The 13,889-nt window shown below is 42.9% G+C and overlaps 1 protein-coding gene across 1 annotated transcript in view; it reads left to right on the top strand.

Annotated features, from left to right (window-relative positions):
- prim1 (DNA primase subunit 1) overlaps positions 1 to 12,487 on the top strand; it is a 13,394-nt gene extending 907 nt beyond the window's left edge. Inside the window, exons 2-13 of the mRNA XM_072450279.1 lie at positions 97 to 254; positions 912 to 1,018; positions 1,248 to 1,321; positions 1,644 to 1,780; positions 2,245 to 2,303; positions 2,369 to 2,478; positions 3,187 to 3,278; positions 3,355 to 3,487; positions 3,565 to 3,634; positions 3,966 to 4,069; positions 12,154 to 12,252; positions 12,328 to 12,487. Of these exons, the coding sequence (XP_072306380.1) occupies positions 97 to 254; positions 912 to 1,018; positions 1,248 to 1,321; positions 1,644 to 1,780; positions 2,245 to 2,303; positions 2,369 to 2,478; positions 3,187 to 3,278; positions 3,355 to 3,487; positions 3,565 to 3,634; positions 3,966 to 4,069; positions 12,154 to 12,252; positions 12,328 to 12,347 (1,163 nt within the window). The 3' untranslated portion in view covers positions 12,348 to 12,487. The remainder of the gene's footprint in view (positions 1 to 96; positions 255 to 911; positions 1,019 to 1,247; positions 1,322 to 1,643; positions 1,781 to 2,244; positions 2,304 to 2,368; positions 2,479 to 3,186; positions 3,279 to 3,354; positions 3,488 to 3,564; positions 3,635 to 3,965; positions 4,070 to 12,153; positions 12,253 to 12,327) is intronic.
- Positions 12,488 to 13,889: the final 1,402 nt, after the last annotated feature.

Raw genomic sequence — 13,889 nt, 5'->3', positions numbered from 1 at the left:
AGGTTGATATTATTTTTTGACGCCCCAAGTGTTTCCATCTTTAACAGCATAATAAGTGTATGTGCAGTATTAAAGTATTTTCTCTTTTGTCCACAGTCCAAAAGAATTATTTCCAGAATCGTGAGTTCAGTTTCACTCTCAAAGACGACATCTACGTCCGTTACCAATCGTTCTCTGCGCAGAGCGAGTTGGAGAAAGAAATTCAGAAGATGAACCCATACAAGATCGACATTGGGGCCGTGTACAGCCACAGGGTAAAATAAAGCCCACACGGAGTTATTTTGACTGTGCAATTAATTGATTTTCAATAGTGGTCACAAGTATTGCTCAAGTCTGTTATTTAAAATGGTTTAATTCTATTTTCAAATTCTGTTTTAAATTTTGCCTTAGAAAAAATCCATCCGTCATATGGTGACTTTCAAAACGTTTTGATTATGAGTCCATTAAAATACCTTTTAATTGTATATAACAGTAGGTATTTTACTAAATTTGTATTTCCAAATATGACCCAGATACTTGTCACTATAGTTTATTTGAATAAATTTGCACCCCTTTTATGACATGCATTGGTTTTGTTGTAAGCATAAATGGGACTGTAATTCAAGGTGCAGTATCATAGATACGGTTAATAATAATCATAATAATGCTTTATTTGTATAGCACTTGTCTGAACAAGTTCCAAAGCGCTTCACTCAACACAGGTTTGAAAGAATATAAAATCAGATACACAAATGGCACAATGTTGAATGCTCTTTTAAGTAGAAATTAATACCATAGTGTGGAACATTCAAGGCAAAGCGATAACATCTCCATAGAGACAAGCACGTAGCGGATTGGAAAACCAGAATTGTTGCATGCATAGTGCACCTTGAAAGTATCTGTTAAATGTGCGCTCTGTGTGTGATTTCCAGCCAAACCAGCACAACACGGTGAAGTCTGGGAGCTTCCAGGCTCTGGAGAAGGAGCTGGTGTTTGATATCGACATGACCGATTATGACGACGTCCGGAGCTGCTGCAGGTGAAGCACAACATCATTTTCATTTGTACACTGCAGTCGATAAATGGGATTCGATTTGAGGACTTTTTCCCATTCAAAAGATACAATGATTCTTTTAAATTGTTAATTGCTATGACAGAGGTCCTAATTTCTGATCATTCTGGACGTCATGGATTGATGATACATTGACACAGATTAACACAAATCACATTAGACAACTGTTGTTAGTGACTCCCAGATTTCATTTCAGTGCTGCGGACATTTGCCCAAAGTGCTGGATCTTAATGACCATTGCCATCCGTATCCTGGATAGAACTCTTCGAGGTGAGGCAGTACTTTTTTCATTCATTTTTCCCTCAGTTTATTGTGAATGCAATAGCAAAAATATGTAGAGTATGCTCCTCCCCTCTGGGGCCAGGAGTCCCTGAAAAAGATCCAAATACATTTGGATCTTCAGGTGGGTAGTTTACTTGATTAACTTAAATCATTTACATACTTATACTCTTACTTAGTCATATATCCCTTTTAATAAATTACTTCTTACTACTACTACTGATAATTAGATAAATAAATGAATTGTCTGTTTTTTTTCTTCCATTTTATGAGAAAGACAACATATTATTTATAACAATGTTGTTCTTTCCAGAGGACTTTGGCTTCCAGCACCTGTTGTGGGTTTACTCTGGCAGGAGAGGCGTCCACTGTTGGGTTTGTGATGAATCTGCTCGCAAACTGTCAGTGACGGCTCGCTCTGCAGTGGCCGAGTATCTCAGCCTGGTCAAGGTGAGCGCTCCAAACAGTTATTATAAGTTATACAAGAGTATTTTTGTCATTGAGGTCCCTGAGCACCTTCTATAACCTGTACTTGTAGAGCGACTGACTGTGTTGTCAAGGTGGTGTCTTGATCATTATTATTATTATCCCAGTGAATATTTCAATCAATATTTTGGGACTCCATCAGAAATGTATTCAAGCCTTTTTAAAATAGTGTGTAATTATAAACTGTATATTTTTCTCCTAAACAACAATGATTATGATATTATACATTTCATATACTGTACATCTTCTCTCTGGAGATATGACTAAACGTAAAGATCCTTTCTAGTAGCAATGTCAAAATGTAGTGTGTGTTGTTGTAGGAAAACAACTTTTTTGTGCCTCTAATATTGATGAATGAAGACGTTGAATACTAGTTCTCCAGATCACAATTATCAGTATAATTCATCTAGTGTTCTTCTCTGTTACAGGGTGGTACGGAAACAGTGAAAAAGGTGATTCTGTCTGATCCAATTCATCCGCTCATCAAGTATGTCAGTATGAATTTGTGTGGAAACCAAGAGAAATACTGTACTAAACTAAATGTCTCTCCAGGGAGTCTCTGACATTGGTGGAGCGATACTTCACTCGATACGCGCTTCACGGGCAGGAGATCCTCAGCCGCAAAGACACGTTAGACAAAGTACTGGCCCTTGTGCCTGAAGATATCCTTTGATGACATTGAAAATACTGTTTTCTAATTCAACTTACATGGCAGAGTTTACATAATTAACAAATGTATACCGTATTTTCCGGACTATAAGTCGCACCAGCCAAAAAATGCATAATAGAGAAGAAAAAAACACATAAGTTGCACTGGAGTATGAAATAAGGTTTCATGTGTGAAAATAACAAATAATATCACATATAAGTGGCTCTGGAGTATAAGTATACAAGTATAAATATATGTATAAGTCGCACCCCGGCCAAAACTATGAAAAAAGGTGCGACTTATAGTTTGGAAAATACGGTACTCTACAAATTGATTTGATTTATTTCTATATATTTTCAATAGAACCTCTAAAATGGAGCTCATCATGTCTATAATTATATTCACTGCCTTTTCAAAAACTGTACATTATAGACTTCAAAGCTCATCAGAAGCTTAATCAACTATTGAGTAAGCAACATATATGAAGCATATACCATTCTGATTAAAATAATTATCTGAAATTTGACTAAATTCACCAAAATCCATCAAATCAGCCATTTCAAATACATAGTAAGAAATCATGAATAAATGAATATTGACGTGGAAATGTGTTGAATCGCCTTTGTCATGCCTTTAAACTGTTAATGCATGTGAAATGTACAATGCACATGTGACAACAGTGTATATTTTGATGTAAACTTTGCCTTAACTTGCTTCTTACACGTGAGAAAAGACCTACAACAGGACTTTCAAAATGAGAAGAAACCAGAAACTCGCTGGAAATTAATCCGAGACCACGCCTTCAGGAAAACGGTGACATCTACAAGAAAGCTGCAGTTTTATCTTCATTTGTCAATCAGGGAAGTTGTAAAAAAATGTTGTTCTTTAGGCCACCAACAAGAAGAGCCACCATTTTGAAAAGGAAATCATGCTGCAGTATTGCTACCCACGCCTCGACGTCAACGTCAGTAAAGGCGTCAACCATTTGCTAAAGAGTCCGTTCAGTGTTCATCCAAAGACAGGTTGGCATTTTCTTGTAGAACATGTTTTATATCTCAAATTAGTTGCTGATTATTGTAACTCTTTATTTTATTTTCAGGCCGCATTTCTGTTCCCATCGACCTGAAGGAATTGGAGAAATTTGATCCATTTGCTGTGCCCACAATCAGGTACACAGATACAGAATGTGCTTTTATTTATGGTTTCATTCTGAGAAAACAATATTTCCTGCTTGTCAAACCAACTCAACCTAAACCACAAGGAAAAATTAAGTGCAATATAAATTCTCAAACTCAAAAAAATGATTTTAATTAAGTTTTCATTCTAGGCTCTTTTAGAAAAACATAGAAGACTAGCAATTTTGCAGTATATTTTTTTTTCTTGCAATATGAATTTTGTGATAATTTAGCTAATTACTGTGGAGACCAGTGCTTCCCTTTTGCTGAACATTACATATACAAGCGCTTTACTTGATGTTTCTTTGTTTTTGTTTTGGTGTAGTTTAATTTGTGAGGAGCTGGATCGTCCCAAACCAGGAGAAGAAGACGAAAAAGTAGAGGACAAGGAAAATGAAAAAGATGCAGCAGAGAAACGAAGGATCCGAGGTGGGCAATTATATTTTTGTCAATCATCACATACAAGAGCATTATCAGTAGAGAGAAGAAGTTGTTAGAATTACTGTGATTATTCCAGATAATTGTCACCATAATCGGACAGTGAAATTTGCAATTCTTTCATTCAGTGTCATTCATATTTCCCACTGCAAACGGCTTCATCAAATCAAACTTTGTGAATGATAAAGTGAAGTCAATGTGTAAAAGCCACATACAAAATACTTATTGCTTGACGTTTTGGGTGAAAAAAAAAAACAATATAACATAAATTACTTAGTCTATATGACTACACGTTTCACTAAAACACAATTATATTTCAGATGTTACTAAACATTTTGCCCATTTAGTTTGACCATTTTTGTAAAGTTTATAATTGTGACATTTTTTTTATTTTAGTCCCTTTGAGATTAAAAACCTTTTTACAAGGTTAAAAGGAGCAGTCACACAGTTACAACAAACAACATTAACATTAAAATAACTTAAGATAAACATTTGCACATATTTGATGTCGTCTCTAAAGCATTTACGGACAGGAAATCTTTCTGCAACATGTTCCAAGCAAAAGGAGCTGAGAGAGCTCTGTGTGGGGAAACAGTAACATAGGTAGAGGTAGTTCCACACCTGTTTAGCAGCCATACTGCAAACAAGCCAAAATCCATATGAATTACACAATAGTTATGTTGTTGTTGTTTTATGGCGGTTGACATCCGAGTGTTGCATTACCGCCAGACTTTATTCCTTAGACTTTGTCGTAGTCCTAAAAGTTCTTCTTCCAGTGCCTTGACTTCCAGTGGTTTGTCCTCAGACTCTGTCGTAGTTGTTGTTGTTGTTGTTGTATCATGGCGGTTGGCATCCAAGTGTTGCATAAAGCCGGTTGGTCTCTGAAACAACAACAACTATTCTAGTCACAAAGACATATCATGACCTCATGGGCTTTGTAACACCAAAGCAATGGAAGGAGTACTTTTACGGACTACGACAGAGTCTGAGGACTACGACAAAGTCTGAGGAATAAAGTCTGGCGGTAATGCAACACTTGGATGCCAACCGCCATAAAACAACAACAACAACAACAACCGGTTTTATTCCAGGGAGACCCTTCTTCATCTTCCTCTCCTTCTTTGACGTTCGGTGCTTCCACCGTACAGCTTTATTCTTTAGGCTTCATTCTATAGGCCCCAATATTTCCACTGATGTCGCTGCTTGGTAGCCGTGCGTCTACGAGACTGGACGAGGACAGGAGACCACCCCCACCCCCATCTCGTCACTCTGATCACTCTGACTCCCCACAAGCAGACCCCCATCACTCCGACTCCCATTTAGCGCCTTTAGCCTGTTTTCTATATCTGCCCAATCAAGCTCCTTTGTTCCAAGGAATCTCCCTGCAGCTTTAGCAATGATCCTGATCCTTTCAGTTCTGCTTTGAGTCTGAGCAGCACAGTTTACAACATCCACCATAAAGAGTACAAAATCCTCTCTATCCACAACCAGGGTATTCTCATTAATTCTGGAACCTGCACACTTGGGACCTCCACTCTTGAAACCTTCACACTTCTTGGGAGCCTTGCTGGCCTTTCTCATTTCGCCCTGGCTGGGAGCAGCGCTGGCTCCTCTCTCTGTATTTACTCTAAACTCATTACTTGAAACTTTCTTGACTGCATCTGCATAGGATATACCTTGAGAGACCTTTATTTTATGCACCTCAGCAGCTCTTTTGCTAAACCTGCATCCCCCGTAGGCAGAGCTATGTTCTTCCCCACAGTTACAGCACTTCAGTTTTGCTCCCACGTCACACTTCCCATACTCGTGATCTCCTGCACATTTACCACATCTTTGCCTCCCTCTACAGACTGCTGCAATATGCCCAAAGCGCTGGCACTTAAAGCAACGCAGGGGCGGTGGAATATATGGCCTAACGTCATGGCACATGAACCCTTCGGCGGCCATCAATTGATGTGGCGGTTGAGTTAAGCAAATCTGAAATCAAGCCTGTTATCAAGAGTCATGTGGCCGGCCTTTGGCAGGAATTTTGGAGCCACTGTGTTACTGGACGGCATCTCTATCACATACAGGGTAGTGTGGGTCCTTGCGGGTCTATGGGCAGGAACGCGTGGGAGGAAAGGGCCTTCGCCCGCATGAGGATTGGCCATACTGGACTCAATTGGTCACTGAGTAGGATAGGCAAACATCCGACCGGTCTGTGTGGTCACTGTCGGGTGCCAGAGACTGTCGAGCATGTGCTGATTTGCTGTGAGGCTTATGATAGGGAAAGGGCCGGGTTGGCCTTGTGGTTTCGGAATAATGGGCGGGAGTTCAATCTGCGGAACGTTCTGGCGATCCAGTCACAGGGTTTGTGTCAGGCTGTGGTTGCTTACTTATGTAGCACAGGGCTGGGTAAATGTTTATAGAGGTGGGGGGTGTTGGAGACTGAGCCGAGGATGAGGAGCAAGAGGATGTTCTAACGCGCTTGGACTTCATGGGCCTAGAAACGCCAAAGTGATGGAAGAAGGACTTCTAAAGGATAAAACGACAAAGACGTCCCATGACCTCATGGGCTTTGTAAAACAACAAAGACGTCCCATGTTCTCATGGGCTTTGTACTTCCAAAGCACCGAACGTCAAAGAGGGCGAGGAAGGTGAAGAAGAGTCTCCCTGGAATAAAGCCGGTTGGTCTCTGACACAACAACTATTCTAGTCACAAAAACACATCATGACCTCATGGGCTTTGTAACGCCAAAGCAATGGGAGGAGTACTTTTACGGACTACGACAGAGTCTGAGGACTACGAAACGTCTGAGGAATAAAGTCTGGCGGTAATGCAACACTCGGATGCCAACCGCCATAAAACAACAACAACAACAACACATGAACCCAATGAACACCTTACTAGGCAGGCACCTCCCTTCAAGTGTTACCATTACCGACAAGCTGTCACATCTTACCCCAGACCGGGTCACCTTCAACCGCCTAGCGTCCACCACCGTAGCTCCAGTCAAATTCTCCTTAACTTCATCCACAGACGTCGCCGTAGGGACACCTACGATAACTCCTCTGACCGTGTTTCTTTCAGCATCAGACACAAGAATGTCCTTTCCACCCAGACGTTTAGTTCCAATCGCCTTCCGTTGCTGAGCCGCGTCCTTGCACACGACCAGCAGCGAGCCATCTCTAAGGACACTCGCACTCTTGATCACTCCCACAGCTACAGTTAGGCTCTTTGACAATGCCACTGAATTCCACTCCTTAAAGGATGCACTATCCTGTGCAAGCTTTATGATCACCTTACAGTCTCTGCTCTCACCCCGGATATCAATAGCTTCAGCCTCATCCTGCTGCTCATTCCCAGAACCCTCGGACGAGCTAAGGGACTTTTAACGTTTCCGGGCACGTGCAGGCAGAAAAGGCTGCTCCTCCACGCCGTCCAGAACGTCTTCGACCACCGATCCACTCTCCTCCGCCATCTCCCGTCTCTCCCAGACCGGGTCACCTTCAACCGCCTAGCGTCCACCACCGTAGTCCTCAGACTGGCAGAAAAGTTGTTGTTGTACGTTTCGTAGTTGTTGTTGTTGTTGTTGTTTTATGGCGGTTGGCATCCAAGTGTTGCATTACCGCCAGACTTTATTCCTCAGACTTTGTCGTAGTCCTCAGACTCTGTCGTAGTCCGTAAAAGTACTCCTTCCATTGCTTTGGTGTTACAAAGCCCATGAGGTCATGATATGTCTTTGTGACTAGAATAGTTGTTGTTGTTTCAGAGACCAACCGGCTTTATTCCAGGGAGACTCTTCTTCATCTTCCTCTCCTTCTTTGACGTTCGGTGCTTCCACCGTACAGCTTTATTCTTTAGGCTTCATTCTATAGGCTTTAATATTTCCACTGATGTCGCTGCTTGGTAGCCGTGCGTCTACGAGACTGGACGAGGACAGGGGACCACCCCCACCCCCATCTCGTCACTCTGATCACTCTGACTCCCCACAAGCAGACCCCCATCACTCCGACTCCCATTTAGCGCCTTTAGCCTGTTTTCTATATCTGCCCAATCAAGCTCCTTTGTTCCAAGGAATCTCCCTGCAGCTTTAGCAATGATCCTGATCCTTTCAGTTCTGCTTTGAGTCTGAGCAGCACAGTTTACAACATCCACCATAAAGAGTACAAAATCCTCTCTATCCACAACCAGGGTATTCTCATTAATTCTGGAACCTGCACACTTGGGACCTCCACTCTTGAAACCTTCACACTTCTTGGGAGCCACGCTGGCCTTTCTCATTTCGCCCTGGCTGGGAGCAGCGCTGGCTCCCCTCTCTGTATTTACTCTAAACTCGTTACTTGAAACTTTCTTGACTGCATCTGCATAGGATATACCTTGAGAGACCTTTATTTTCTGCACCTCAGCAGCTCTTTTGCTAAACCTGCATCCCCCGAAGGCAGAGCTATGTTCTTCCCCACAGTTACAGCACTTCAGTTTTGCACCCACGTCACACTTCCCATACTCGTGGTCTCCTGCACATTTACCACATCTTTGCTTCCCTCTACAGACCGCTGCAATATGCCCAAAGCGCTGGCACTTAAAGCAACGCAGGGGCGGCGGAACATATGGCCTGACGCTATAGCACATGTACCCAATGAACACCTTACTAGGCAGGCACCTCCCTTCAAGTGTTACCATTACCGACAAGCTGTCACATCTTACCCCAAACCGGGTCACCTTCAAACGCCTAGCGTCCACCACCGTAACTCCAGTCAAATTCTCCTTAACTTCATCCACAGACGTCGCCGTAGGGACACCTACGATAACCCCTCTGACCGTGTTTCTTTCAGCATCAGACACAAGAATGTCCTTTCCACCCAGACGTTTAGTTCCAATCGCCTTCCGTTGCTGAGCCGCGTCCTTGCACACGACCAGCAGCGAGCCATCTCTAAGGACACTCGCACTCTTGATCACTCCCACAGCTACAGTTAGGCTCTTTGACAATGCCACTGAATTCCACTCCTTAAAGGATGCACTATCCTGTGCAAGCTTTATGATCACCTTACAGTCTCTGCTCTCACCCCGGATATCAATAGCTTCAGCCTCATCCTGCTGCTCATTCCCAGAACCCTCGGACGAGCTAAGGGACTTTTTACGTTTCCGGGCACGTGCAGGCAGAAAAGGCTGCTCCTCCACGCCGTCCAGAACGTCTTCCATCCCCGATCCACTCTCCTCCGCCATCTCCCGTCTCTCCAGACCGGGTGTTGAGCAAGGTCTCCTCACAGTTTTAGTCCAGGGCTTGTTCTTCCTCAGACAGTTGTTGTTGTTGTTTTATGGCGGCTGGTATCAAAAAGTATCGTTGTTGTTGTTGTAGTCCTCAGACTCTGTCGTAGTCCGTAAAAGTACTCCTCCCATTGCTTTGGTGTTACAAAGCCCATGAGGTCATGATATGTCTTTGTGACTAGAATAGTTGTTGTGTCAGAGACCAACCGGCTTTATTCCAGGGAGACTCTTCTTCATCTTCCTCTCCCTCTTTGACGTTCGGTGCTTTGGAAGTACAAAGCCCATGAGGTCATGGGACGTCTTTGTTGTTTTACAAAGCCCATGAGGTCATGGGGCGTCTTTGTCGTTTTATCCTTTAGAGGCCAACCGCCATAAAACAACAACAACAACAACAACAACAAGTCCTTCTTCCATCACTTTGGTGTTTCTAGGCCCATGAAGTCAAAGCGCGTTAGAACATCCTCTTGCTCCTCATCCTCGGCTCAGTCTCCAACACCCCCCACCTCTATAAACGTTTACCCAGCCCTGTGCTACATAAGTAAGCAACCACAGCCTGACACAAACCCTGTGACTGAATCGCCAGAACGTTCCGCAGATTGAACTCCCGCCCATTATTCCGAAACCACAAGGCCAACCCGGCCCTTTCTCTATCATAAGCCTCACATCAAATCAGCACATGCTCGACAGTCTCTGGCACCCGACAGTGACCACACAGACCGGTCGGATGTTTGCCTATCCTACTCAGTGACCAATTGAGTCCAGTATGGCCAATCCTCATGCGGGCGAAGGCCCTTTCCTCCCACGCGTTCCTGCCCATAGACCCGCAAGGACCCACACTACCCTGTACGTGATAGAGATGCCGTCCAGTAACACAGTGGCTCCAAAATTCCTGCCAAAGGCCGACCACATGACTCTTGATAACAGGCTTGATTTCAGATTTGCTTAACTCAACCGGCACATCAATTGATGGCCGCCTAAGGGAACGTTTAGCCAGTGCATCAGCCATTTCGTTACCATCCACCCCCACATGCGCAGGGACCCAAAAGAAGGAAACCCTCACATCCTTCCTGGACAGGGAGAGCATCAGACAGAAGATGCCATTCAACACATCCTGTCTGCAATCCGATTTCCCAGATTTAATGCTTTGCAATGCAGAAAGGCTGTCAGAGGCCACCACAATGCCGCAACACTGCAAAGCAGATTCCGCCCATTCCAATGCCAACCGTATCGCTATGAGTTCCGACGTGAAAACAGAAAGGCGATCTGTCAACCTCTTCTTGACCGCCAGCCCCAGGTCAGGCACAAAATAAGCGGCGCCAGTACGCCCACTCTCAGGATCCCTAGACCCGTCGGTATAAATAAACACATCACCTGAGTGCTTATCGATGAGCGCTTGAACGGCAAACTGCGGTTTGCCGTTCAAGTGCATGGCAAGCTTAGAGGAGTCCCAGCGACTCCTCTAAGCTTGCCATGCAAGCTAACATCAACAGGAGCCGGGACAAACTTCCACGGAGCTATAGCAGACAAAGCCACCGACGGGCTCACACGCAGATCACCAACCCCCGCAAGCCGCGCCTTCGCATTTCCTACCTGGCTAAAAACCATACCGCCAGCCTCACTCTGCCCCCCATCAACCCTGAGAAAGTCCCTCACCGGGTGAGAGCTCGTATGACCTTGCACATTCACCCAGTAAGCCAACAGAAGTTCTAGCCTCCGGAGCCGTAACGGCAATTCCCCCAACTCAACCTGCAGCGCCGAGACAGGGGAGGTCCTAAAAGCCCTACAGCAGATGCGCAAGGCCTGGGCTTGCTCCACATCAAGCTTCTTTAAGTTAGTCTCAGCCGCAGACATGTAGGCTATACAGCCATAATCAATAGCCGCCCTCATGACGGCCCGATAAATACCCAGGAGCGACCTTCTGCTGGCCCCCCAGTCCTGGCCGGATAGACAACGAAGCAAGTTATTCACCCTTTTGCATTTACCACTGACCTCATCAATGTGCTGACGCCAACTAAGCCTCTCGTCAAAGGTGACCCCCAAGAACCTCACCTCCCTGACCTGTTCGAGCACCTAGTTATGATCTGACAAAGAATAATACCACCTTTTACTTTGTTGAATGTCATAAAGGTTTATCAGTTAAAAGTAAATTGCTTCTTGTGTTTTCATCGGCACGTCGCAGATTGATGACATCAGAGGGATTCAGCTCTATTTCCTGTCATTTTAAATACTTATTTTTCAAATTTTCTTCCCAAAGTTTAACTTAAGGGATGTAAAATTGTGAAAAATATTATCTGTACCGCCATCCCACCAAACTAAGTCCTAATTAGAAAAAGAAGAACCTGTCATATAGACTTAAACTTTGCTTCTATAATTGTCTCTATTATTTGGATATTTTTAGTTTTAGTTTGTTAAGATATTGTATATTTTCCTTTAACAGTGTCCGGGAACTTGATTAGATCCACATTTTGGTTGATTTGAGCACTTTCCGCTTTTATAGTACTTGATTTGAGTCGTAATTGTTCATAAACTGTAATCACTGCTCAGTTTTTCCGACCTCCGAGGACAACTGGAACGCAGTATTATATTGTAATGAGTAGGGGTGTCAAGATTAGCAGGTTAATCAATAATTGTGATAATTTGGGGTAAAAAAAAAAGAATCGTGACAATTTTAGAAGCAAAATTGTCCACAGTCATACTTGTAAAAAACATTTTTAATTGGATGTTTTGGTTATATTTAAGTTTTATTTTGTCTTTCAGAGAGTTCAGAGCCACGAATATACAATAGTTTAGTTGCATTTGCAGTATGCTCATTTATATCTTTTTACAGACTACAAAAGGACCAGCCTTGCAAAGTATGTTAAGTATTTTGACCAGTTTCTCGATAGCGTTTCCCGGTCGTGGAAAGGAGAGCTTCTCAAAAAGAGCGGTGAGTTATTTTGACAAAAAGCCACATGCAAAAAACTCACTGGAATTTGTCTAATCTTTATCTCGTCTCTTTTAGATCTTCAGAAGGAATTTTAAACTGTGGTCAGAAAGAAGGTTCGGCCTGACCATCAAAGACATTCCTGTTTCATACTGGTGTCTTGCTGTATTTTTCTCACAGTTCTGCCAATATTTTGTATCTTAACTGTAAAATAAATAATGTTTTGATATTTACAGGATTTTATTTGTTGTTGATTGAAAGACGAGTTGGCCATAGGAAACATTAGGAACACTGCAGCTCAAGTTACCTCCATATGTCACCATAAAAAAAAAAATGTTTTGAGTTTAGAAACAAAACAAGCCTCAGTATTTCTGTCCAGACCGTCATATTTGAGAATGTAAAAAGAGTCGTTTTCGGACTGCAAGATTTTACTCCTATTTGAGTAATGTTTAGTTTGAAGTAACAATACTCTTTCTTGACTTAAAGTTGGGTTTCTCTTCCCTCTGAGTAATTTGACATAAACATTTGAAAACACCCTGCCAGAAGGTGCGGTGTTTTCCACACAACAGGGCGTGGGCAGCACACAAGTCCCCCTGACAACCACTTGCTGTCATAACAAAACAGGTGAGGAGAGAGCTGAAGAGGATTAAAACCAGGAAGTCGGCAGGACCAGTCGGCATCAGCTCCAGGCTTCTTAAATCCTCACAGATGATCTGTGGAGTTATGGAGCATGTCTTCAGCCTGAAGCTGAGGGTGGTACCACAGGTCTGGAAGACCTCCTGTCTGGTACCTGTGCCAAGACACCGCGCGCCAAAGACCTCAACAGCTTCAGGCCGGTGGCTCTCACGTCCCATCTGATGAAGACACTGGTGGCTGGTCCTGGACCACCTCCGCTCTGCCATGGACCCGCTGCAGTTTGCATACCGGCCTGGCATCGGAGTGGAGGACGCAGTCATCTCCCTGCTGCTGCACTGCTCTCTCTCTCACCTGGAAAAGCCTGGCAGCGCTGCAATGTTTTCTGTCCACATAACAGGCACTTACTGTAAATAAGGGTGTGTATTGTATTATTTGTATTTACATTTTTACTAGATTTAAGTATATTTATATAGATTTAAGTATATTTCTAAGGAAGTTTTTTTTTTTTTTATTCCACTTGTTTCTATGCCTAATATGTGTTCCAACACTGGAATTTCATCACTGTGGGACAAATAAAGCTGATCTAAACAAAAGCTTGATATTATTGAACAAAAGCGTAATATTAAAGATTTTAAACATTTGCATTTTTTGCATAACTCCTACAAATAGTTGTTTTAGTAGTAGATTGAATAGTCTGTACAATTAATAAATCAATTTAAAATAGAAAATCAGATTTCACGTTCTGTTAGTCTTACATAAATAGTCTGTATCCCCAAATACTAGAGTAATTTCTTGAACTACTACTTTTCACTTTGTACATTTACTTAATGAATACGTTTACTCTACTTTTTGAATATTTAATTGAATACATTTTCACTCCCACCTTAGAATAGTGAATATAATTTTGTGTAGGCCTGATCTGACTTTTGCCCAAACCCAGGGTTATCAAAATGGACATGATACGTTTTGCAATAAGCAACTTGTCACGGTTACAAATCTAAAAT

Source organism: Eucyclogobius newberryi, unplaced genomic scaffold, assembly GCF_026437365.1.
Source record: "Eucyclogobius newberryi isolate DKJ021-1_F unplaced genomic scaffold, fEucNew1.0.hap1 SCAF_171, whole genome shotgun sequence".
Lineage (NCBI taxonomy): Eukaryota > Metazoa > Chordata > Actinopteri > Gobiiformes > Gobiidae > Eucyclogobius > Eucyclogobius newberryi.
This window is presented reverse-complemented; position numbering and strand designations above follow the sequence as displayed.